We start from the raw sequence: 25,449 nt of genomic DNA, 5'->3' as shown, positions 1-25,449 counted from the left end.
GGTAGCTCTCGAAATCGTGGACGAAAAATTGTATCAAATATACGTAAATTTCAATTTTTAAGGTATGATCTAAAGGTCCTGAAACGTAAAAATATATAATGCAATTTATTTTCGATTTTTTGTGATTACTATATCTTGCTAAGTTAAACAACAAGTATTAATGATATGAGTTTATGGCAATGCATTTAATTAATTATATAATGTAAACATTAAACACTTGTATTTATAACAATGTTTCATAATTTTAATAACATTACAATTCTCACAAAGGTGTAACTCTGTAATATATATGTTATCTGTGAACTAGCTGGAGACATGTCTTCAAATTAATTTTCATGTGAAAACAAATTTAAGCTTAAAGTGAAGTCACGATCTACATCTTGTGCAGTATTCACTTATTACGTTAAATAATATTTAAAATTTGCTTTATTTATTTTACCATTCTGAATATCTCAATATTTTATTTTCAATTAATATTTCAATAATTTTTCGACGTAAGAGTTTCCACAACACTTATAATCCAATTCACACGAAAATCCAAAATAACTGATTGAAACCTAATTAGGGATCAATTTCATATATATATATATATATATATATATATATATATATATATATTTATAATATATATATATATATATATATATATGTCATCTTCAAGAGTGAATTAATCATACATATATTACATATTTTTGAATATTTAGTCAATTATTTACTTATCAATATGTATTCGTTTTCTAAGGTCGATAAATAGTTAATATGAACTCAATAAAAATCTTTATTAATGAGTAGTAAATAGGTTCACTAAAAGAAACCTTAAACATCATACCATTTGTATAATTACAATTTGTTTCACTATACCAAGAAAATACGGCATCTGGCTTTGGGCCAAATAATTTTGCATGTTATGTATGAATTTCAAGTACTTTAGCTAACAATTACTTTAAAGATAGGATGTTGTGACATACCATAACACCCATAACTTTGAATAAGGGAATTTAGATAATGTTGCAGAATGAATCTTTAAGTTTACTGTTGATGATAGATATAAAAGTGTTCAAGGTTTTGGTTCTGAATAAATAAACTTACATTTTAAACAATTTTATTGCAAGATTAATTATAGTTGTGATCGCTCATGTTCAATTGACATTTTAATTTAATCATAATATAAGCAAAACAATATTTCTTAATATTATTAAAACTTATAGGTAGCTAACAAATCGACTAATTACATACTAAGCACAACCAGGAATAAATATACTTCAATTTTTACTTAACAAAAGAATTAATGTCATTTGAGTATCTTTTATCATATCAACAAACTTTTTTTTAAAATATTAAAAGTTCCTAATTATTTCCTAAGTTCCTAAGTATTGGAACAATGAGTATTTTGTACTGCACCTCTTGTTATAAGATGTACATATGCATTAAGTATCATATAAGTAGAATACAAAATATATTATATACCTTTTTTTGATAAATTAATGTTGAACACCTATTTGATGATTGAAATCAAGCTTCACTATTTTTTGTTGAAATTAATGAAATATATATATTCATTTTCAGAAACTAAGTTGACCAAATTTTTTAAAGTCAAAACCGGAACAGGAAGTTTTGGTTTTGGTAATCTAGGGCAGGTTAAGGGGTAAAAATTAGGAATTGTGCCATGATGAAGTTTTTCGGTTCCATGCAATTTATGCTCGCCCTATATATAAACTATAATTTAAATATGTTTTCATTATAAAATTTGTTATAAAAAAAGCTGCGTTGCATGATGTGTTGATAGTGATCGTCGCAAGATAGAGTAATAAAATACTCATTGTCAAAATTGTAGAAGCTCAAAAATTTTTGTGTGAAGCCTTAACTTCTAAAGGGTTGATGCTACACGCAATGTACCACACTTTTGATCCACGTTATGACATATAGTATACCGCAAAATAAAGTGCTGAGAAATGTACCATTGGCCTTAGTACATTTTAGACCACATTGAAGTTGGCTTTGTGTGTTTTTTGTACTTCTATAAAATAGATTTCTAAAATCAATAATAAAATATTTAGTTACTTTTGCTTATTCAGTCCTTTTTGCGTATATTGTCCATGCTCCTTGTTCAAGAAAAACCTGAACGTTTTGTGCCTGTGAGATTTAAAAGGCATTATGCGCTAGAATGCTCATATATTTCTAGTATCTTGTTCTAATCTCGAGGGCGTCGAAAGATTTCGATCAGCGCCCTGTCGACGATCGCGTTTTACCTATAGTATCGCAGAATGTGTGCCTAGTTTCGCTTCCATCCAGCCGTCTGCATTATTAAACAATGGATGTGTAGGATATTCACGTCAACCCGTACACGTATAACTCTTATCATATTCGGAAACACGCTGTTCTCCGACCCTTGGTTAATATTTAGTATATTTCAATAGCAACTCAAGCGGATCCACTATATTTAGAATTTCTTACTTCTTCTCGACGGAGGCATATATCTGAATCAAGAGGAATTTATTCGATGGTAAAAGATCACTTCAATGTATTCTTTTGGTTCATCAAATCATTTTTATTGTTTGATGCCACAATTCCATAATTAACATGAAAACCACCATCAACACAACAAAAATCAAAACTATCAAATCTAGAGTTAGGGAACTTTATCGGACATAATTCAAAATTAAGACTCAAAAACAAAATCTTGGTTTATAAAACGATAATAATTCCTATTTGGTCATACGGAATAGAGCTTTGGGGCTGCTCTAGAAAATCTAATGTGACATTGGTACAGGTGACACTGACAATCAATGATGACGGATGCACTTTGGTAATAAAGCATAAAACTATGCATGATGATCTGAATGTGCTATATATTAAAGACTTTCTGAAAACAAGATCCACTAATCATCATCACAATTCAGAAAATCTCTCCAATTCACTCATTGCTCCACTGCTCCATACATCAGAAATAGGAAGATTAAAATAAATGATGACCAATTATTTTGATCCAGTAAAATTGTATCTGATAGTAAATACCTACTGGGGTAACTACTATCTATTTAACTAATGTGAATCAAAATAACTCATAGAATGTAATTAATGTACTGATTGTCATTAATAAAAGAAATAACTTTTTTTAATTTCTTGTTTAAAATTTGTTGCTTTTTTCTGGCACAATGAACACAACAATTGTTAAACTTATCTATTAGTTAAATTATCAAAAGCAAGATACATGCATTCAACTATTCTATAAGAAATGAATACTCGCATGTTTCTAACTAATATGTTGACTTATTTTTTAAAAGCACTAGCAAGACTTATCAATAGATTGATATATACTGTCCACTTATAACTAGCAACCTATAACTAAATAATGTGAAAATCATAAGAATAATTGATAGGACACTATGAGATGTAAAGCTCTAATCTGGTATGAATTGGAATTTTACTGAACTTCAGTAGCGTTTGTTTTAAAAACTGATCTAACACACTTATAAGTATTCTTTTTAGCAAAATAATACTTGTTTGCTCATCACTTATAAGCCAAGACCCAAGAGGTTTTCGACAGTGTGGAAACATTGAAACTTGGGATGATTTAGGGAGTTACCTTAGAGATTGCACATATAGTTGGTGAAACTATTCACTCAATTCTTTGAGTTTTCACCTGAATCTGTTGCTCAAAAACATTTTAATCTGGAACAAGTCTGCTTTGTGATTATTGCTTATTTTTCTCTTATATAGCTATAAGCTCTTTAATCTTGAAAGTTGGTGCATGACACGAATTAGTATTATCAGGTGTTGCAATTTTACTGATCTTTTTGTGTTCTTTTGGAGATTATTGTAATTGGAAATGTTTTCCAATTAGTATTGTGGTTGTATAATCTCGTAGTACATAAAAAATATAAAACAGATGAACTGATGCAGCGATCATAGGGTAATGGTCAGAGATCGGAGCAAGTATAAACTTCCGTCTAAATCGGATTTATTCTATTCGCTGAATAAATCCAATTGATCAAGCTACTTTCTAGAAACGCTGGGAAACAATCTGTTTGCGAAATTCAACTATTCGACTAGTGGTTTCATGTATAACAATGTAAAAGATATCTTTCTTTTTGATTCATAAGCCTGATGGCTGCCTAATGCATTTGTTCGCTATTATAATTAATGCATGTGTTTGCTGAGGAAATGTCTTAATTTTTTGTTTTTTTTTATTTGATCCGTATTTTTTTTATATGAATAATTGTAAAAATAGCTGTAATGCAAGTTGCTTTCAATGCCCTGATTCTTTTACCAAAAAATCAATTATTGTGAATTATTGTGAGGCATATAAAAATTTGCGTCATTGAAGATTTATCGCAATTCAACACGTTTTCAATAGAAATTGCATGACGACTCTTGAAATTTAAATAGAAATACAAAACGAAATCTTGTATAAAAACAAAATATTTTGTAGTTTCATCATACTTCCTTTATAGTTTCTTTATAGCTGAACAAAGTCTTAAAATTGGCTTTTGTAACAATTTTACGCTATGTTAGAAGTGAAACATTTCATATTTGTATTTATTGTTTTATACCTTAAGAACCTTGAGTTCGAGGAAAAATATATTTCTGTATAAAGTGGAATCTAAATAGAATTTATAATAAAATGACATAGTTGAGTTTCCTTAGAACGTTCAGCAAAAATTCAACTATGTCTCCAACTGTAAATGTAGGTACAGAAAATTTTGTACTGCTTATAAAAAATATTTATATATTTACATATAATGATGCTAATAACTTATATAATAATAATAAGATATTTTCCCAAGAAACATTAATATACAATATGTATATTATAGTATCATTTTCTGTAATTACTTTATTTCTGATTATTCAATTTGTTGTCAACGAACATTTGGTATATCAATATTTTTATCATTTTAAGCAATTATTAAATGCTGTATATTTAACACGTTAATTGCCATGTCAGTCATATGTGTATGACACTAAGAAGTTTTACATGAGCTTTGTTAGACATATATGTCTGAAGAAGAGATATAAGGCCACGAAGTTTTAATATCTTTAACTAAATTATCTAATAATATTATCATAGCCTATGTAAACATTTTTCTAATATTGTCGTGGCTATGGTACGATTTAGTATTTGAATAAGCAACAAATATGGTCAACAAATATGGTATGATGAATGATATGATGAATGACTGCATCATACCCTTTGTTTGGATACAGAACAGAAACATCTGAACTTTAATTTGGGTATCACACCTTATTTATTTTCTAGATATATTTCATCACCTCAATAGTACAGAGTATTTCTCTTTTTTTAGAGTATTCATGCATTCCATGTACATTATTATTCAGTATGTTCTCTGTGATCATTCAAACTATACGACCTACAAGCGTCTCTAGCATTTGCCAGCTCGTAATATTTTTTTCTTTTTATACTTCACCCCATTCACGTCGATTTTATGATTTTATATGGAAATTGAGTTAACTGATGTTTCGTGGCTGAAGTTCTGACGCTCGGTTTTGGCGAATATTTATTCAAAAAATCTAAAGGACGTAAAACTACAATGCGAATGCTAAATTGGTAACAGACGTTGAAATTTTTTACTAGTACTGATAAATAGCTGTATCATTGATAAATGGTCTTTTACTACTACTTCTAAGATTGAACTTGGTTATTTCATTTATAGCAACTCAAGACAATTTTAAGCTAATTTATTTCAAATGTTGAAAAAGAAGCATTTAATTCCCAAATTGTGTCCAAAATTAGGGTAGACTTAGGTACATTACATATGTATAATGCACATAATTATGTATTGAAACTATGTACAAAAAAATATTTTTAACTAAATCTCTTGAATATTACTGTTCATGAAATAGTAAATTCTCTATTGTACAATCAAATTTTTTTTGTAGTGCTCCAAATCTTGTAAAAAAAAATTTTATTTTCAAGATTTTTCGTAAGATTTTATAGAATTTATAAAGCATATTCTTGGAATTTTAAAAAGTGAAACTTTAGTAACTTTCATGTAACTGTTGTACGAAAATTCAAATAATTTGTGCTTTTAAAATTAACAATAAAATACATATTCAAAAATAATTCTAGTAACTCATTTTATTGGCGTATTTGCAAATAATTGAAATTCACATTTTCAATCAACTACCTTAATCAGTTTTGTTTTTCATTTCATGCAAACCACTTACAGCACTAGTACTTTGTTTATAATTTGCCTTTTAATATGAATAAAACCATATAGCTCTTTGCTTGTAAAATATTTTCATCTAACTGCAATAAACTGCCATATAATTTAAATAAAAATGTAGTTAAGCATTTTATCGTAATAAACACTGGTATAATTACTTGCAAAATAAACGCTAAAGAACTGTTATTCTTGAATTATGAGAATTACAAAATGCATTACATTAGGAAGTCTTGAGGTCTTAACGAGATCTGCAATGTAAGATAAAATGTAAAGTCAAATCATCAAATAAGAAGTTCTGTATAAAAGTTCGGCCAAAACTTTACATTAAATAAATAAACTAGTGGGGCGCATGGCATCGTGCCTTAAGGCAAATTGCTGGAACTTCCCGTACCAAAAATTATTATTTTTTTTAAGATTAACATTTTTGAATCCGTGTTCCCGAAATCGTCGACGAAAATTTGTATCCGCACACACATAAACACACGCACACACACACATACATCCATTTTTTCTAAGGTATGCCAAAATATTCAGAAACCTCTGAAACGTAAAGATATATAAAAAATTTCATTTTCGATTTTTTTGCGATTACTATAACAAACCCTACGGGAAGTCAATAAATAATTACGATTCTATATCCATTTTCACTTGGAAATACAGATTAAAAATATCTTTCCATTTGAAAATAAGCCCATTTCGGGCACTGTGGTGTGAAACGGCAATGGAAAATCTCTCACACTATTTTTCCAAATCGAATTTCTTAGGGCTGCGCTACCCATTATTATAATCAGTAGTATTACTTCTAAGGTAAAAACAAGTTATTCGCTATTATTTTACCTTAACATTTACCTTTTTATTGTTCGGTATTATTCTTTATTCGTTACCAAATAGCATGTGATTTCATAAAATTATATATTGATTTTATATTTACATATTTTGAATATAAATAAATTATCAACTGCCTATAATAACAAAAATTGTATTAATAAAAATTAATGGAAGTTCATAACATGAAATTGCACTCTATTTAGATCCAGTATTATAACCCGCGTGCTGGACTATGATATGGATGTCATTTGTAGATGATTTATTTACTGTTACCTATTAAGTTAGCATTCGATAAATTATACGAAGCAAATTGTTCTTGATAAATTAACTAATATATCACCTATCTATAATAATAAGCGTATTGTGAGCTTTCTAAAGGGTATGCAGATTCTTCGCCGAATAATTTTATTATTGCACAGTATGCTGGTCAGGTTCTCGTAATATTTATATTTTCTTTATAACGATAAAAGGTGATATTAATATTACAAATGGACTCAACAAGCATCTCGTTCGAATCTAATATGAATCTAACAACATATTAGTAAGAATATAATACGATTTATATTTATATTTATATTGTGAAAATATTGCATGAGCCATATGAGAATCTGGTAAGAGTCTTAAGAGAAGCTTGTACGGGCCTGATAATAATCTAACTAGAAAATGGAGCGTCCTGGTAAAAATTTGATGAGAATCTACTATAACTTCTGTCGGTATCTTATAAGAATCTAGTCAGTAAGGATCTATTAAGAATCTACTTGAAAGTGAAAGATTACAGCCATCAGGTATAAATGATTTGTGTATATATTGCATCTGCTAATTATGGAAACGTGATAAATAAATAATCATTATCTATCATATTTTCTTTTAATTGTATGCATTTTTCTCTTATTTTGTGAAAATTTTTGATACGGAGCCCCGCCAATGCACGCTTCGCCCCTGGCTTGGACTGTATAATAAATATAAATATGAATATAAATATAAATATAAATATAAATATAAATATAAAAAAATATAAATATAAAAAAATATAAATATAAATATAAATATAGTTCAATGATACTAATAATTTTACAAGTATATTTCTGTTAGTTAAATGAGATATACCATAAATATCGCATCAAAATCTGTTGAATGAAATATTTTAGCATCGAAATCTGTTAATTGGTTGAAATATTTTAGCTTTTCTAGATGATGGTCTTCCTCTTCATATATATTTGTCCAATCTTGAATTTGATGTTGATATAAAAGTTTAGGTGTTACATCAATAAAAATTTGTATGAATGTTTTTTAACTTCCCTTAGGGCAAAATTTTTATATATCTTTGCGTTTCAAAGGTTTCTGAATATTTTAGCATACCTTAGAAAAAATGGATGTGTGTGTGTGCGCGTGTATGTGTGTGTGTGCGGATACAAATTTTCGTCGACGATTTCGGAAACACCGATCAACCGATTTGAATAATTCAAAAAACATTCGATTCGTATTGATAAGGACACGTGCCGATTAGCAAAGGCAGGTCTAGCCGTTCCGAAGATAAGGAGCAAAAAGTGCGAAAAATTGTAACTCCGTTTTTAAGAGAACGGAGCGTCCGATTTTAATAATCCAAAAAACATTTTACTTGTATTAACAAGATGAAGAATTGATCATATTTTCATGAAGGCAGGTCTAGCGGTATCGGAGATCTAGGGAAAAAAAGTAAAAAAAATGCCATTTGGCGGTCAAAAATGATCATTAGACATATGCACATCAAATTATCAGATATTTTATAGAGATTTTAACAATAAGTATAAATTTTGTTTACATTCCTATGGGTTCCGTACCAATGTTCATCCGTTAGACGGCGACGCGGCGCTTACGCGCTTTGGGAGTTCGTCTCTATGCAGTTAAAGCAGTACGATTGCTTCGAAAAAAAGTTCAGAATTTCCAAAATATGTCAAAATAAAGAAAACATATTTTTCAAAAAAAAAAAATTAAAGTAATTTTTTGTCAAAATATAGTTTCTCAAAAATCTAATTTTTTCAAAGTTATATTTTTTCAAAAATGTTAGTCTTTTTAAAATAATAATAATTTTTGGTACAGTAAGTTCCAGCAATTTGCCTCAAGGCATGCGCTCCACTAGTTAAATAATTATTTGTAATCCATACGTTTCGGCTAACATTCTGGCCCCTATTCAGTGGAATATACTGTCAAAATTTGGTATCCTTATTACAATTAATAAAAACACTGCGCAATTATTAGTATTAAAATTAGCATTATAGTAAAATATATGTTTTGACATTACAGCAAACCACACAAATAACATTTATAATATTGAGCAAGGTATCGGAACTGTGTACTGTCTGTTCTGATTTTGGATAGAAATTTATTTTCTATGATATAAAATATTGTTAATGTGTGCGCAAAGAATACCAATAGCCGCGAACGTCATTAAATTGCATAGCTATATTCATAATAAAACTACCAGCCGAAGTATCAAATGTTAAATGAAACCCATCCTCCCGTATAATAAAGTTTTAAATATAACATTACAATGTATTAATTCCAGCGACTAGAAATTCAATGCAATATCCTATAAAAAATTAGCATACGATTTTCTTAGCGAGAAATACAAAGTGAAACGCAATCTGCTCGAGACGATAAACAGAAAAATATAAGAATGTTGTAAGTTTGTCCTCGTGCTAAACAAGGTTCGACGTCACGGCACCGCGCACCTCCGACATAAAACGTTTTGTCAATTGTAATAATTTCCCATTCGCAGCTGCGGGCGATTTTCCCTATTTCCTCGATTCCAATACACAATATTTCACGACGATATCTATTTTAGCGAGCGCTTTCCTGATTCCTTCGCTCGGCTGCCTTGCCTTGCCTTGCCTTGGCGTAGACTGCCGCCAGTGAATATACTCGCACGTTCCGTTACCTCTTGATACTGGTGTAGAGTAAATGCAGTGCGATGATACCACCGGCCTCGCGCTAGGGCTGTGGAAACAAATAGTCATGACATATATTTTTGTAAACGATCAGAGATTTTAATACAGTTAATATTTATTGAAGTAAAACTTCTTTAGGCGCGACTAGGGTGTAAATCCGTACAAATGCAACGGAAGTGCGTTACGGCAGATAAGAGCCGTGTGCCAATGATTCGTCATTCGCTCTCGATCTATCACGATTAGGCGTCGTGTATGTGAAAAGAGATCTGTCATTGTTTGCGTACCGGCGTCAACGTTGTATGCGTACCGATATCAACAAGGAAATCGGCATAGATGAATAAACATTTTAAAGTAATATCGTAGTACAAATCTTGATTTAATGAAAAACGTCTGAATCAGAAGAATATTTTACCCTGTTCCTTGAAAATAATAAAAAAATATAAATATTTGTGCCGTAAGTTTACTGATTAGAAATTATTTTTATATTATTCGTAGTTTCTTTGAAGTCTTTGAAGTTATTAAAATAGAAAATATTTTTTAGGCAAGACAGATATTACAGCTGTTTAGAAAGAGATGAGATTACATCGCCAGCGAAAAAAAAAATAAAAGCAGTCGATGAATGTATGTCAATTTTAATTACATGAAGTTCTTCAAACACAATTACATGATGAGTGAAGTTGCGAAAACAATATTTGTTTAGGCGTTGTTTAACATAATCCACTGTGTGAACAAATCTTATAGAATTTATTAATCAGCAAATACTTCATTTCTCTAATGAAGGTTAATTTCTAAATGCTAATTGCAATGACAAACCGATCATGTCATATTTGGAGTATGACTTTAATTACATTATTGTTTTTAAATATTATACTAATAATTTAAATATTATTATATTATATATATATATATATATATATATATATATATATATATATAATTTATCATTATATAAATGTGTATAATGGTTGACACTAATAAATGTGCGCATCGCGAGTGTTACCATATTATTAATGAACATTTTTCAAAATTGTTATATGATGTATTTATTTTACTTGAATGCCATCTTGTATAGTAGCAAATAAGTTTTAATTCAATCGCGTGTGAACCTTACGCGCGCTCTTTTTTTTTTACATTGGTGACCGCCGACGAAAAAACGCTCATTACAAATAAGCGCTGACTAATAATCACAACATATCATATAAACAATTGTGCAATGGATTGAATCATTAACGCCAACTAAATTTTAATTAGATGTGTGATTGTGGTGAAATTGATGGTAATTACTAACACATTTATTAGTCCTGACCACCTGTCTTCCGCGGGCCTACCTATCCAGTACGCCCAGACCTCGGGTCACCGCGAGCAGATTTACTAGCTCTGACCACCAACCAAGTACGCCAAGATCTTGAACTATAGCTAATAGCAACACCCCACATCTTTTCCTGATAAGGAAACATTAAATCTAAGTATGCTCTCGATCGCCTACGAGGAGTTTGTCTCAAACACTGTATTTATGTGTTACGTAGTTATAAAATGTATTAAAACTCCCCTTCGATACTCAGGTTGTTGGGCTATAATTTAACCCTTGTAGCTGTGGACCGTATTAAACACTGATTTGTTTGTATATTATATATTTGTTGCAGTTCTTATTGCAATCACTGATTTGTCATTAAATTATAATTGAAGAAGATTTATTTATTCGTTATTTATTATACATGTTGTTTTGCGGACTTTACTTTCAGAAGTCAACTACTAGTTCAATCAAAACACTTCGCTACCAACTCTACCAGGGGTAGCAACCATTCCGTGTAAGACTTAATGCCCTGAAGGTTGTGACTTTCATAGCCAATATAATAAAACGAAAATACGTCCGAACACACTGGAAAGGGGGTATCGTGGAATCAGAGTCAGCAATGACGAGAGACCAGAGAAAAACAAATAGTCCTGACATGTTTTTATTGACGATAAGAAATTTTAATACAGTTTTAAACTTTTCTAATAAATTTATTTCCACTAAATAGAAGAAGTCTGTGTCTGACTATTGCCTATTGTTTATACTTTCGTCTATGCTTGGACGTGTTAACATAAAATTTAAAAAAAATACATACTAAAATGATAAATAAGACTGTTTCTATTCGATATAATTACAGTAAAAAAAATTTAAACATTTTATTTTACTAAAACACTGCTCCAAAATGCAAGGAAGGTGTTTAATTTATAACCAGTCTAACTGTTTTTTTTTTAATACAATAATTACAAAAAAGATAAATACAACTTGTGTTTAAAATACATATTTTATGGTGACATTGCTTATAAAGATCAGATTGGATACAACTTTCGTGTGAAACTTTGTCTAAAGATTTCCTCATCAGAGTTGGAATAACTATTAATTCAATTTAGCTCTTGTAAAATTGCTGTTTTAACTTATGTTACATTTTCATTTACTATTTTCTTATTGTTTACACTCTAACTCCAGTGTGGGTAAGGTTGTTCTTCTTACCCCTACTGCATGTAAGAGGTTATTTATATAACTAAAAATCAAAAACTGTTGAATCTAACTTAAAAATAACAATGCATCTTATAAGAAGATTAAAAACGATTACTTAAAAATTTGATTCAGATATATATCAGAAAGGTAATAAGTTTGTTTATCTCCGGTTTGCAATGTCGCCTGATTTAAGGCGATGAAATAGAATCGTTAAAAATTTCATACTTGTCTTTGAGTTAATGGTGGCAGACCTACAAGCCCCGCTCTACCCTATATTGTTTTCTTTAAGTATTGCAAAATAATAATGTAAATAACAAGTTGTAAGAATCAAACTTGTTCAATTCCTATTAAGCATTATTATAGTTTACATAATGTATCTTATATAAAGTTATTAAATATGCGTTGCAAAAGTAAAGTTGATAATATTGAATCTTCTACAACTTTTCTGCATGAGAAGGAATAAAAAATATTTGCAATTCACTCGAACTATATGTTTATACAGCCCTCGTTGAGTGTTAGTCACCTCGGAGAAGACATTTCAGAACGGAATGATTATGGTGTCCCACACCATCTTGTGTCATTATCAAAGGTTCGTTTAAAGGTTGCGAACTCGCGATTCCAGAAACTCTTCACTTTCATTCTTCTGCTTTTTTACCTCTTTCGGGATCTTAAGATATTTTCATTCTGTGCACGCGTCCCAAACTTCTCAAAGTTGGCAAATTAGCTCATGATTGCTAAAGGAAGGATTACGTTCACGTAAAAGCTTCGAATCATGAAAACTTAATGGTGTATACTGATTTCTTATAGTGCTCACTTAATATTTAATCCATTAACATTCAATAATCTTAGTTAAATATATTCAATTTTACTATATTATAATAAATCAATTTGTTTTAAGCGGCTGTTCATTGAATTATTCAATAGCATCAATATTTTTGTAAATCTAGATCTTATGCTACATGGACATATTTTAATTAAAAAATAAAGTAATATTTGTCAAATTAATTTATTATCTGAATTCATTTATCGTAGTAATTTTTTAGTGAAAAAATATATATTCATGGCCTCGATTACGGGATATTATTCAACCTTTTTTATGTGAATATTTGCATGTATAACCATTATTCGAGTGTATTGTGTTCAAAATTAAATGACAAATTTGATAATACAAAATTATTTCTATGTGCTCATACCAGATAACAATAAATCTCACGTATAAAATTCGATCGTTTTTTTGAGTTTTGGCACAATTCAGATTTAAATGAAAAGATAGATATTTGTGTGAACAACCTGCGACAACCTCTAATAACATATTTGCATCAGCATCATGTTTTGCTTTTTGGCCGACTCTTGGTCAGTGTACCCACAACGTTTTAAATTTTAATAGATACATATTTCCTTATTATAAATAAATGTTATATCTTATATTAAAAATCTATATCTTATCCATACTTCAATATTTTCGGCTTATTATTCACTAAAATATATAATTTTGAATATTATCCCACCAACTACAATTTCTATCGGCTTCTCAATATTTTATAGGTACATATGTACTTACGAGTCAAGGCTGAACTTTTAGCCTGCTATCGTTCACTTTATAACCGTAAGCAAAATACCTTCTTAAGAAATCGCTGTAATGGGACTTATTCAAACAATTACGTTCACGCAACAATAATATACGAAAGAGCAGAGCACGATTTTTCTAGAAAAGTCGAATTTATAATATACGGAATTAAAATGGTCGGGTAATGTTCAAGAATCTTTCGTATACTGATGAAATAATGCTTTTTTGTGGTGATTAAGGCGATTCTCAGTTAAAATTTGAAGGTAATGTTACGGGTCTTCAATCGTATGAGTTGTCAAAAAACTATGTCTTTGCTGTGCGATTAAGCGTTTTACTCCAAATCTACTTCTAAAATTTAACCTACAAAAGGCACAATCACCAGAATATTACCTTTAGTTAGACTTCACGTATGTGTTACCAAAGTGACAAGAAATGTGCACTTATGATAAAATGGGTATTTGACATTTGTGCCTTTTGGAGTTTAGGTTTCAGAAGTAGATGTAGAGTACTGCTTAATCGCACAGCAAAGCCATAGGTTGAGTCAAAGACAGTTAGGTACTATCAATTATATTATTTTGATCGGCAATAAATCGATGCAAAAAGGTACTGTCAACTCACATGATTATAGACCCGTGACATAACATTTCTAATTTATCCGAGAGTTGGCCTCTCAATGCACCAATCATGTTTATCTCTCACACTCACAAATTTGGATTTCTGTAATTTCTGTCAGTAGTATTCGATGCAATTTTGTCTAAATTCATTTTGTGCTTATGAAATCCATTATAATGACCGAAAACTTAATTTTTTGTTTTCTTTTTCCAGAGTCTATTGGCCCGGGGCGGAGCCATCAAACGGGGCCTTCTGTGGCAACAGAGGGATCGTCTGTTCTCAAGATGGAAGGAACGTTATTTCGTACTCACCCGAGATTACTTGCATTGTTTCAAGCGCTGTACCAGTGGGGCCAGCAATATGGGAGAATTCATATTTAAGGTAAAGCACCCAGGTGTCATAGGATCATCCATGGTGTAGCAATCTGATAGTCAAACTTTTGTTATGCAACTTTTTAAAACTTTAACATAATTGATAGATTTGATATAATTACTGATGATCATTGAACACAGACTTTTTTTTGAATACCGATTGCGGTGAAAATTTGATTGCTTCAAGAAACAATAGATAATTATGCATTATCGCTTTACTTATTTATATTTATACAACTTTTTTATTATCAAAATTTGATTCGTTTATACGCTAATTTACCATTTGTGCTTGAACACAATACGCTCGAATAATGCATATATTTCACATATAAAAATGTTCCGTATTCCGTATTCGAGGTCACGCGTCTAATTTTTTCAACTAATAAACATTACTACGTTGAATGAATCTAGATATTATAAATTTGACAAACATTATTTGATAAAATTATTTTTATAAAAAATGTGCACGAGACGAAAATTCTACCAAGATCAAAAAGGTTCTTGGTAGAATTAACACTTTCATGCAGTCGTCTGTGAAGAATTCTGATTTAATTAAATTATTATGGGGGCAATGTTTATGGATATTGATATTTCCGTCGTTAATGATTAGAGGTCTGGCTTTCCAAGCAAAAGGTTCCAGGTTCGATACCCCACTCGGTTTGATATCTCCAAGTTACATCATTCGAAAATATAAATTGAAATATGTTTCTAACGATAAGTGAAAATAACCCTTTTCCAATATTGCTGCATCGAATTGTAAAACATCACAAGGTAAATTCTAATAATAAGATATATCAAATATTTTATTTACGTCAGCTTTAGGGGTTGCCTTTACCACATAGTTAAGATTTAATAGTTCATAGGACTTTTAAGTTCTGATTGCTGTATATAATAATAAAACAATTGTAATAAGTGTCGTATAATGCAATATTATGCTAAAAATATTTAAAATCTTTTCAGGTGAAATTAGTTGATGTATTAAGCGTACAGTGGTTAAATCGGAAAAGTTATAGCGCCGTTTGTTTGGACGTCGGACGTGAGGGACGAGTGCTCTTGAGGGCCGCTGAAGGACTCGAAGATTGGTTTGAGCTACTCGAGGTATTTTTTTCATTCTTATTTAAGCACATATATGAAATTATAGTTAATGTTGAATTTTAATTTTTGCATAAAGGTAAGGTGACCATACGTCTCGGTTTGGCCGGAACAGTCCCGGATTTTCCATCTTGTGTCCCGGGATTTTCTAAGAGCAATATTTCTCCCGGATTTAGATCTTTTGTCCCGGATTGTCCCGGGGTTTCAAGAAGTATAGGATAAAAATTGAACTCTTACTTGATAATAAAATTATAACTACCATCAAATATCTGAAAATGTTACGTACAAATAGTATAATTATACGAAACAATACGTTATGAATGAGAAAATTGTATACAAAATTCCCAAGACGGGTTAAAAAAGCTTCTCACATTATTTTGAACTTTTATTTTCAATTTTACGAAAATGAACAAATATTATGAAAATGAATTTTGACTGCCTGGAATGACTGCTAATTATTATTAAATAATTATGTAGAAAATTAAACAAATTTTGAACAAAAGCTGAAGTTCTTAGTCAGTAACTCTGATTAAAAAAAGTTGATTCATTTAAAAAAGACGGTATTTTATTGGATTCTTAAATAATATTTATTTTAAAATAACAATAAATTTTTCCCAATAAACCACTACCCCTTCCGCCGTCCTGGTTTAATTATCGTCCCGGTTTTTACTTCAAAAAATATGGTCACCTTACATAAAAGTAATAATTATTTGCTAGTCAAGTGATTGTTCCAATATCAAAATCAATATTTCTAAGTTATCAAACAAAAACAAGAAATCAAGTTAAATAAAAACATATTGATAGAAGGGAAGCTTAATATCTTCAACGTTGTTAAAATATTTTTTCTCGATTGAACATGAAAATCGTCCTGCATAATATTGTCATAGCTACTGTGCCGTAGTCCAACGCAATATACAGAACTGTGCAGGTCCGTCATTTTTGATATGTAATATAAAATTGTACTATCACGAAATTTTGTTTGCGTTATTATTGTCGACTAATTTTAATTATTATATATCTTAATTTGCTCACGATTTATCAATATTTGATAATGTGTATCCATTTTTGTGATCGCTAAATTGTTCAAATAGTAATATTGGTTAATATAAGAAAAATCACTTCTGAGGTTATTTGAAACAAAACCTTGGGGCTAGTTGCAGCATACAAGAATTAAATACAGATTCAAGTGAAGATTATTGGGTGTAAGATATGGACACATTTAAATTGTGTTTTATTTATGACATGAGATACCACATTTTTATGTGCTTTAATGATAGTTTACGTTGATTTATGCCAAGAATTACTTAGCAACATGGCACTTTTCTTAAAATAAGTAAATAAGTAAATAATAAATTCTCAGAGGTGTTACTGTCGCCGGACTTTTTATAGAAAATTATCCTGAAATAATGAACAATAAATGGACCAATGTTCCATAACAATAGTTTTGGAACTATTTTTATTTGATTTGGTAGAGAAATAGTAATAACTTCTATTCATCTATATTTTATAGTGGATCTCCATATTAATAGAATTATTATTGAATATTACTGTTAATTTCTGGTTTTTATAACGTTACATATTTCATTTAATTGTGTGAAAAATCTGATTTTATCAGTATCAACAATAAAATGTATTAATAAATAAATGATTTTATTAAAAGGAATGTACACTGAGCAGCAAGGAACGTAGGCGTGCTCTGCGCAGTTCAAATGAGGCGCGCTCGAGGGCATCTTTGGCGGTGCCAATGGGCGCCCACTCTGTTATGTCAGGTGGCACCATCGACAGCGCATTGGAAGTGTGGCTTCTTAGCAGGCATAAAACTTGTGAGTATACAAATTACTTTTTCTACCTAAAGTATATTCCGAATTAATAACCACTACGAACATACGATTCTACTTTCCATTTGTCTTTTTATTACAAAATTTCCTTCAAAATGTTGAATGAAAATTCTAAAACAAGAGCATTTTTATTGTATATTGCATATAGGGGGAAATAACACAGCGGCTTTAGCATTGGCTAGTTTTAGTAACGTTTTCGCGATTGTAATACCCGAAGAAAGCTGCAATCGCAATCCTGTCAGAAGTTAAGTGTCAATGGCATAGTAATTAGTTCGCAGTAATCAGTTCAAACTTGAATTGCGCCTTCAAAAGTTTATTTTAAGGGTGGTTTTGTCATGTTTTTTGGGGGCATTTATTTAGTGCTATTTGCAATTATTAACTTATTAATTAAATTCCTTAAATATGTTATTATACTCGATGAGTCTGTGTAGGTAATTTGAGAAAATTGTACTGAACTTTCATATAACGCTTAAAAGCAAAAATTAACCATAGTTGGTATTGGTATTTGCTTTGAGGCAATTTACATGAACTTCTCGATATGTGTAAATAATCGATTTCATCAATAATATATAAATTAATTTATGAGTGATTAAAAGTATTCCGAATTGATTTATTACACATCATTGAAAACGAACGAACACGTTAACTCGGAAAAAGCAAATTTTCAAAAATCAATCATTTTCATAATTGAACTAGTTTCTATAGAACTTTAATGGTTTAGTATGTTTATTAAGACCAAGTACTCTATCATCATACCAAGTAAATCGCCTAATATTGATTTTAACAAACGTCAAAAAAACTACTCATTTTTTTCTTCTCAAACTTTGATGCATTTTTAAAATTAAACTACTTGTCGTAAGGCCGTAATATTTCAGTAAGTTCTATAAGACTATGATGTATATCGCCTAAAAAGTTCTATCAAAATCGGCTTAAATTTTAGCATCATCCCCAACTAATATCTTTCGAACAGTTTTTAATTTTTCAAAATCGATTCAGAATTGCGGGTGAAGACGTAGACGAAAAAAAATTCACTTTTCTGCAATTTACAAAGAAACGGCTCGGCCGATTATCGCTCAAAACTCAGAAACGCTAGTCCTCATCGAGATACATCGAATGGCTTTTGCCGACGTTTTTGAGAAAACGTCGATTTACGGCAAAAAATCTGTTCACATACACGCACACACATACACATACATACTTTTTTCAAATTTGGTCTCATTCGATTCAGAATGGCTTGAAACGTCGAGAAAACATGAAATTAGCGAATCGGATTTTTTTATGAAAACGGGAAGTTAAAAAATGTTTTGTACTCTTTGAAGTAATTCTGATTTAAAAATGTCATAAAAAAGCAATTTTAATATATTCTTAAATATTATTTGTTATGTATATTTTTTATTAAAAGATATCATTATTTAATTTTGAAGTTGTATATTTGTATAAATAGCTCTCTACCGTTCCGGTTTAGCATAACGACCAATTATCGTGCCGGATTTGCACTGCATATAAAAATAGCTCTTCTTCTCCAGTCAATCCTGGACACTTTTCTTTATCAATTAACATATTATCGATTTTTTGTATAAATATCTAATTAGACGATTTTATTTTTATTTCTAATAGTGAATCCAACAAGTCATTTTCCACTCTGTGATTCGGTACCGGATCTGAGCAATGGAAGCGAAGTCACAATGCGTCGGCCCCCTTGTACGAGCGGTGGCGCCACTAATGATTTTTATCGGAAGCCGCAGGGTCCGCTAGATCATAGACTTTCGCGTAAGTTAAATGTATTATATAATTTCTAACATGGTTATCAAAATTATTTGAAATATGATTGTTAAAATAGTATAACAAATATAAGATTATTATTTTTGGTGCTCTGCCGGGACTCATCAGTTTGCTATCTGTTTTCGTCTTTTTAGTGGAGGTTGCTTTGCTATTTGCAATTTTAGTCCTGGCCTCTTAAATGTGCGTATTTTGTTTTTTGAAGAAGCTGAAATGATCAACACATCCTGATTTCTGATTCTCGGTTCCTGATTTCCAGCATTAATGATAAATGATTGTATGCATGGCCATGTTGTGATAGTACCACAAATACTCCTTTATTTATTATTACAATTAACGTTATTCGTTTTTACACATTTTATACACTATTCATCCTTCTTTCCAAACTGGGGAGTCCATTCTTCCTAGTCCTGTGTTTCAACTTTTAGTTCGCTTTTCGTGCAAGTCATAAATTATCTGCATATTCCTTCTTTATACTGCTTCCAGTTCTTCTGTTTTATCTTACACGACGTCACTTATGATGCACTATTTTTGCAGAATGGGTCCGGTTTCAGCACCGTGCTCAGAGTTGAGTTCTTTCTTCACCGTCTCTTCTTAGCATTTCTTCATTGGTTACCTTGTCTGTCCACTTTATTGTCTCCAGCACCACATTCTCATTCAAATTTTCCAGTTAGTTTTTGTTGGGCTATGCTTTTTTATTACTTCATTAGCCTTTTGTCCTGGATGCTACCTTGTCCTGGTCTCTCTCGTGCAGTATCCGTGTCAGGGTCAGGTTGCTTCAATTAAAAAATAATCATAAAGTTTGAATTGTAGATGGTGATGAAATGGGAGGTCTCAAAAAATTAGCATCTGACCATACACATGATTTCAGCCCTTTCACAATCTGAAAAAAAAAGTAGATACATATATACATACATACGCCCCCTTAAGGCAATTAGTATTGTCAAAAATTATTTGTAACTCTTGACATTACAAATCATCTTACAATTATTTAAATACTTAGCATCGTAAATACTGTATTGTTATAACTGTATATTTATTTGTTTCAGTGCTGACCGACATAGATCTCACTGGCTGCGACAGTGGCTTAGACACTCCACCTTCGACCTGCAAGGGTGAGGTTCGTCCTTCAAGTTATCGCGATGTTTTCTTCATGGCCCCACCAAATAGTAAGTTTCTGGTTAATTCAAAATGAATTATTTATTGAATTCTAAGTATTGCGTGGCACTGAATTCATTTCATTCATTTGAAAAATACTTGACCCTGAATTTCTTAGAATAAAAATTGTGATTTTACAGAAATGATTTATTTCTTTCTAAACTGTATAAAAACATTGCAATTGTTTACATAGTATAGTGCTGTATGTTTTTTTGCTTAATTTTTACATCTGCCTTATGGCATTATTACAATTGCGATACTTCTTATGTGTAATTAGATTTCACATAAGAAATACACCATTTAATTTAATGTACGAAATACACCATGGTGTTCAAAGATGATGACACATTAAAAAGGTCATGTACATGAGGTATTATAATGAAAAAGAGAGCAGCTGGCATACAATAGCTCGCGGAGCGATAAAAAAACGCTTTCAGAGGATCATACGTATAGATATATATATATATATATATATCTATAACTTCGTCAAAAAAATAGATATTGAGATGATTTTTTTTTTAATAATTCTAAGGTTTTTAGCTTTCATAATATAAAAAAATCTCAAAACCGAAACAAAGAAAAATAAAAAACGAACAACCCCCTTAAGATAAAACCTGGTTAGAATATAGTTAGCATCTATTTAGGATCTTTTTAGTAGTTGTAATCCAATTAGAATAAAATAGTTAGAATCTAAGTAGATTTAAGGTCGACAAATCGGCTCACATACCTACACATACTTTTTCCAAATTTAGTCTCATTCGATTCATAATTGAAATGCCGTGAAAACATGAAATTGGCAAATCGGATTTTCTAGCGAAAACATAAACTTCTCCTTTACGCTGTTTTGGGTTTTTTCTTTGATAAATATAATTTTGTATTTAATTATGTTATGTTTGGTTATAATATTTTACCTTTACTAAATATTGATGTCCGTTTTTAATCCAGTGGCTAATGAATCGCCGCGACGTGCCGCTTACAAGCACCACAAATCCATGACGGCCAACACCCAAGGGACGAATTCGAGCGGTTCGACCAACTGCGGAAATACTAACACCGGGGACAGCAGCTCACGCGGCACCATGCTCACTCCTGGTGGCTCCTTCAGAAGCAACGCTTCCAAGTAATATCTGCATTTTGACATACTAAGAATATTACGACATGCATGCTGTCTTGCTTTCTAAATTGTGATTAAAAAATTTATCAAAAAAAAATTATGATTTCTTTAAATATTCACTTTTACAATTCCCATTTTTATTTTTATTCATCATTTTTAAAATGATCCTTATTTCATGATCTTACTCTTGATTTTAAGTATAAGTATTTATCAATACATATAAGTATTGTTTGTGTCGCGAATATCTATTTGACAATATCAATTACATAGCATCATCAGTTTATTTATGGGCCGGTCCTGGGGTATTCAGCGCCTGCATGCAATTTTTTTCTAGCGCCCCCTATCCCCTTATCATTTTAACTGTTTTAACAGTTTACCATCAAAATTATATAAACATTCACATTAATTTTTGAAATACTTTTTAATAATTCTGGATTTATTGCACAAAAAAGCGCATAAAATACATTTATTTAGAAGATCGAAGTGATTCGCGAGTGCTCATAATCAAATTATTGCGTCTTCTGTCGTTGTCGTACTGCCGAACTAATTTTAAATTTTTATTTTCATTCTAAACCTTTTAGATCATCCAAAAATTTCAGTAAGTTCATTATTGTGTGCCAGTATATTTTTAAATTTTTATTTGTTTCGAATGCATGTGTAGTATTAATATTTGGGCTTTGAAACATTTTACTTATTTATTTTGGGGATTTTATGTTATTCTATTAAGCCAATTTGCCCAAAGAGCAAAAAAGCCTTTTATAGTTAAACATAAACACTCGTACTTTATGTTGGATTTTTTAAATTTAATTTTTCATTATTTAAAAGGGCCGAATTGTATGTATTCATCTTTACATTCCCATCGTGTATCAGACTGTTGTTTTAAAATTAAATTTTTAAGGTAGTTTAAAAATTTTGCTCAAAGATTGGTAAAAGATTAAAGAAATTATATATTTCTTTAATTATATCGAACAAACTATATTATAAATTTTATATCCGAATCTCGTGTTGGCGCCCCGTAAGGTATGCGCCCGCATTTTTCGCATGCATCCGCATTTTTCGCATGCATCGCATTCAAGGTAGGATCGGCTCTGAATATAAAAGTAGGAATATATAAAAACCTACCTATATTGTTACAAATTTTAAATTGTATTCTACTTATGTTTCAGCAAAAAGCATCTGTACAACCTAAATGGGAATCCATCTACATTAGAATCGAACATGAAGCAAGAAACCCCGAAAAAGAATTTCGATGGATATTGCGAAAATCGAAACAAGTATTTAGATAATGAAGATGAAACTGAAAGATATTATAGTGAGAAATATTACGTGGATCGTCCGCAAAACGTTCATAATTACATGAACAACGAAGAGGTTTACACAAATGGCGCCGCTTTGCTGCGTGAAAAATATGAACATTCGGCATTGAGTAATGTCAGATTGCAAGAGCAACTATTCAAACATAGAGGTAATTCCTAAACATTATAGTTGAATAATATTATTAACTATCCGTAGGGTAAGTTATAGTAATGGGCCGAAAATCGAAAATGAAAATTTTAGCATATTTTCACGTTTTAGAGGTTTCTGAACATTTTGGCATATCTCAGAAAAAATGGATTTTTTCTGAGGTAATTTATTGTCCACGTTTTCAGGCGCACGGATTAACCGATTTAAATGGTTTAAAAACATACGATCCCTATTGATAGGGAGATGTGCTTATTAGTTTTTGGCAAAGGCACGTTCAGCTGTTGCGGAGATACGAAGCAAAGAGTGCAAAAAATAGAAATCCAGTTGTTGAGAGAACGAAGTATCTGATTTCAATTATTCAAACAACATTCAATTTATGATTGAGAGAAGTGGTGATTAGTTTTTGGCAAAGGCGGGTCTAGCCATTTGGAAGATTTAGAGCAAAATGTACAAAAAATGGCAGTTTTTGAGAGAACTAAGCATCCGATTTGAATGATTTAAAAAACCTTCTGCTTGTGTTGACAAAAAAATTGATCCTGGAGAAAAAAATATATTTCAAAATAATTTTCTTTTTCCAAACAAAATTTTTTTATCGAAAATAATTCAAATTTCCATTTTAATTCTGGCTAAAGTTCTGAAGCTCACTTATATACAGTATTTATAATAATCTATTTGAAAACATTTAATATTTTTCGAAAATTTTGTTAGGGTACGGGAAGTTCCAGCAATTTGTTTTAAGACACGATGCCATACACCACTAGTTATTAAATTTAATTATACGTTTATTACGATTACGGCGATAAATTATGTTATTAAAATATGATGCAGCATTGAAATAGGATATTTTAACAATCTAATTAGAATCCAGTCAGGTTCAGAGAAGTTTCTGGTAAGAATTTGATGGAAATCTACTTGCCATCTTATAAGCATCTATTTAGAATCTAATTATAAGTAGAAGTTAGTTAGAATTTCTTTGCCCGCTCGTAAAAGGCGACTATTGATCCTGTTCTCAAAAGATTAAAATATATGTCAAGGAACTAAAATATTTAAATATTTTTTTATTATGGTTATATATGAACTAAAGCTAAGTTATATTAATTATATAATAATTTAAAGTATTATTTATTTTAATGAAATAAAAATTAATGTCTACTACTAACTAATTATTTTTTTGCTCTAAAAAAAATTGATATTCTACCGACATATTTGTCAAAAGATGCAATTATACAATTTCATACAAAATTTCAATAATAACTCATTTTTATATTCTAACTTGTTAATTTCATTTATCTCTTTTAGATCGATCCTATAGCGATATTCAGATGGACAAAAGGCAATGGCGACTAAAGCAAGAAGAATCCAATAGCTCCAGACGAGGAAGTTATTTGGTGCATTTGCCTTCAAGAATTTAATAATTAGTTTTCTATATCATTATTTTTTTTAATATAACTGTTAGCTTTTGGATGTTTTTACTGCTTAGCAGAATTGTTTTAAAAACTAGGTATAATATCTAATAACTTTAGGTGATGTGTTAAAATGCCAAAAAGATGGTACATCTCTGTTTATAGTTTAGAATTAATTAGAAGTAGCGAAAGTTATAGAAATGCAGCACTTTAATGTTGTTACTGAAACTTTATGTAACATAAAACATATATGTGCTCTAATATTGATTCTAGGTTAGGATGATCTATCCTATAAATTTTTAAGTTACACAAACAATTGCATAATTATGTCTTTAACTTGTATAATATCTAATGAAGAAATTACTATTTGAAAATGATATAAGAATATAAGTAAATTTTTATTGTAATTTTAAATATGGTATAATGTTCCATGATTTATGATAGTATTGAAATAATTATATATTACATTAATAATTCTACTAGATAGTAAACAACTATACAATTATGTTCTTACAGAAGTTAAATAAAGTTATAAGCTTCAGAGCTTATTTATTTCCTTATTTCTAGGGAAAAAACTTTTATAAGTTAAAACAATTTTATATAAAATTAAATGATTTGTT

The 25,449-nt window shown here is 30.2% G+C and overlaps 1 protein-coding gene across 1 annotated transcript in view; it reads left to right on the top strand.

Moving 5' to 3' along the window:
* LOC113376616 overlaps window positions 1–25,126 on the top strand; it is a 173,505-nt gene extending 148,379 nt beyond the window's left edge. Inside the window, exons 2-9 of the mRNA XM_026616606.1 lie at window positions 14,824–14,991; window positions 15,942–16,079; window positions 17,734–17,896; window positions 19,529–19,681; window positions 20,740–20,859; window positions 21,794–21,968; window positions 23,129–23,427; window positions 24,726–25,126. Of these exons, the coding sequence (XP_026472391.1) occupies window positions 14,824–14,991; window positions 15,942–16,079; window positions 17,734–17,896; window positions 19,529–19,681; window positions 20,740–20,859; window positions 21,794–21,968; window positions 23,129–23,427; window positions 24,726–24,838 (1,329 nt within the window). The 3' untranslated portion in view covers window positions 24,839–25,126. The remainder of the gene's footprint in view (window positions 1–14,823; window positions 14,992–15,941; window positions 16,080–17,733; window positions 17,897–19,528; window positions 19,682–20,739; window positions 20,860–21,793; window positions 21,969–23,128; window positions 23,428–24,725) is intronic.
* The last annotated feature ends 323 nt before the right edge of the window (window positions 25,127–25,449 follow it).

This window comes from Ctenocephalides felis, unplaced genomic scaffold (assembly GCF_003426905.1).
Source record: "Ctenocephalides felis isolate EL2017-DRISC unplaced genomic scaffold, ASM342690v1 CF-g0.4_SCAFFOLD_01886, whole genome shotgun sequence".
In the NCBI taxonomy this organism is placed as follows: domain Eukaryota; kingdom Metazoa; phylum Arthropoda; class Insecta; order Siphonaptera; family Pulicidae; genus Ctenocephalides; species Ctenocephalides felis.
Note: the sequence above shows the minus strand (reverse complement) of the source record. Positions and strands in the feature narration are given on the sequence as shown.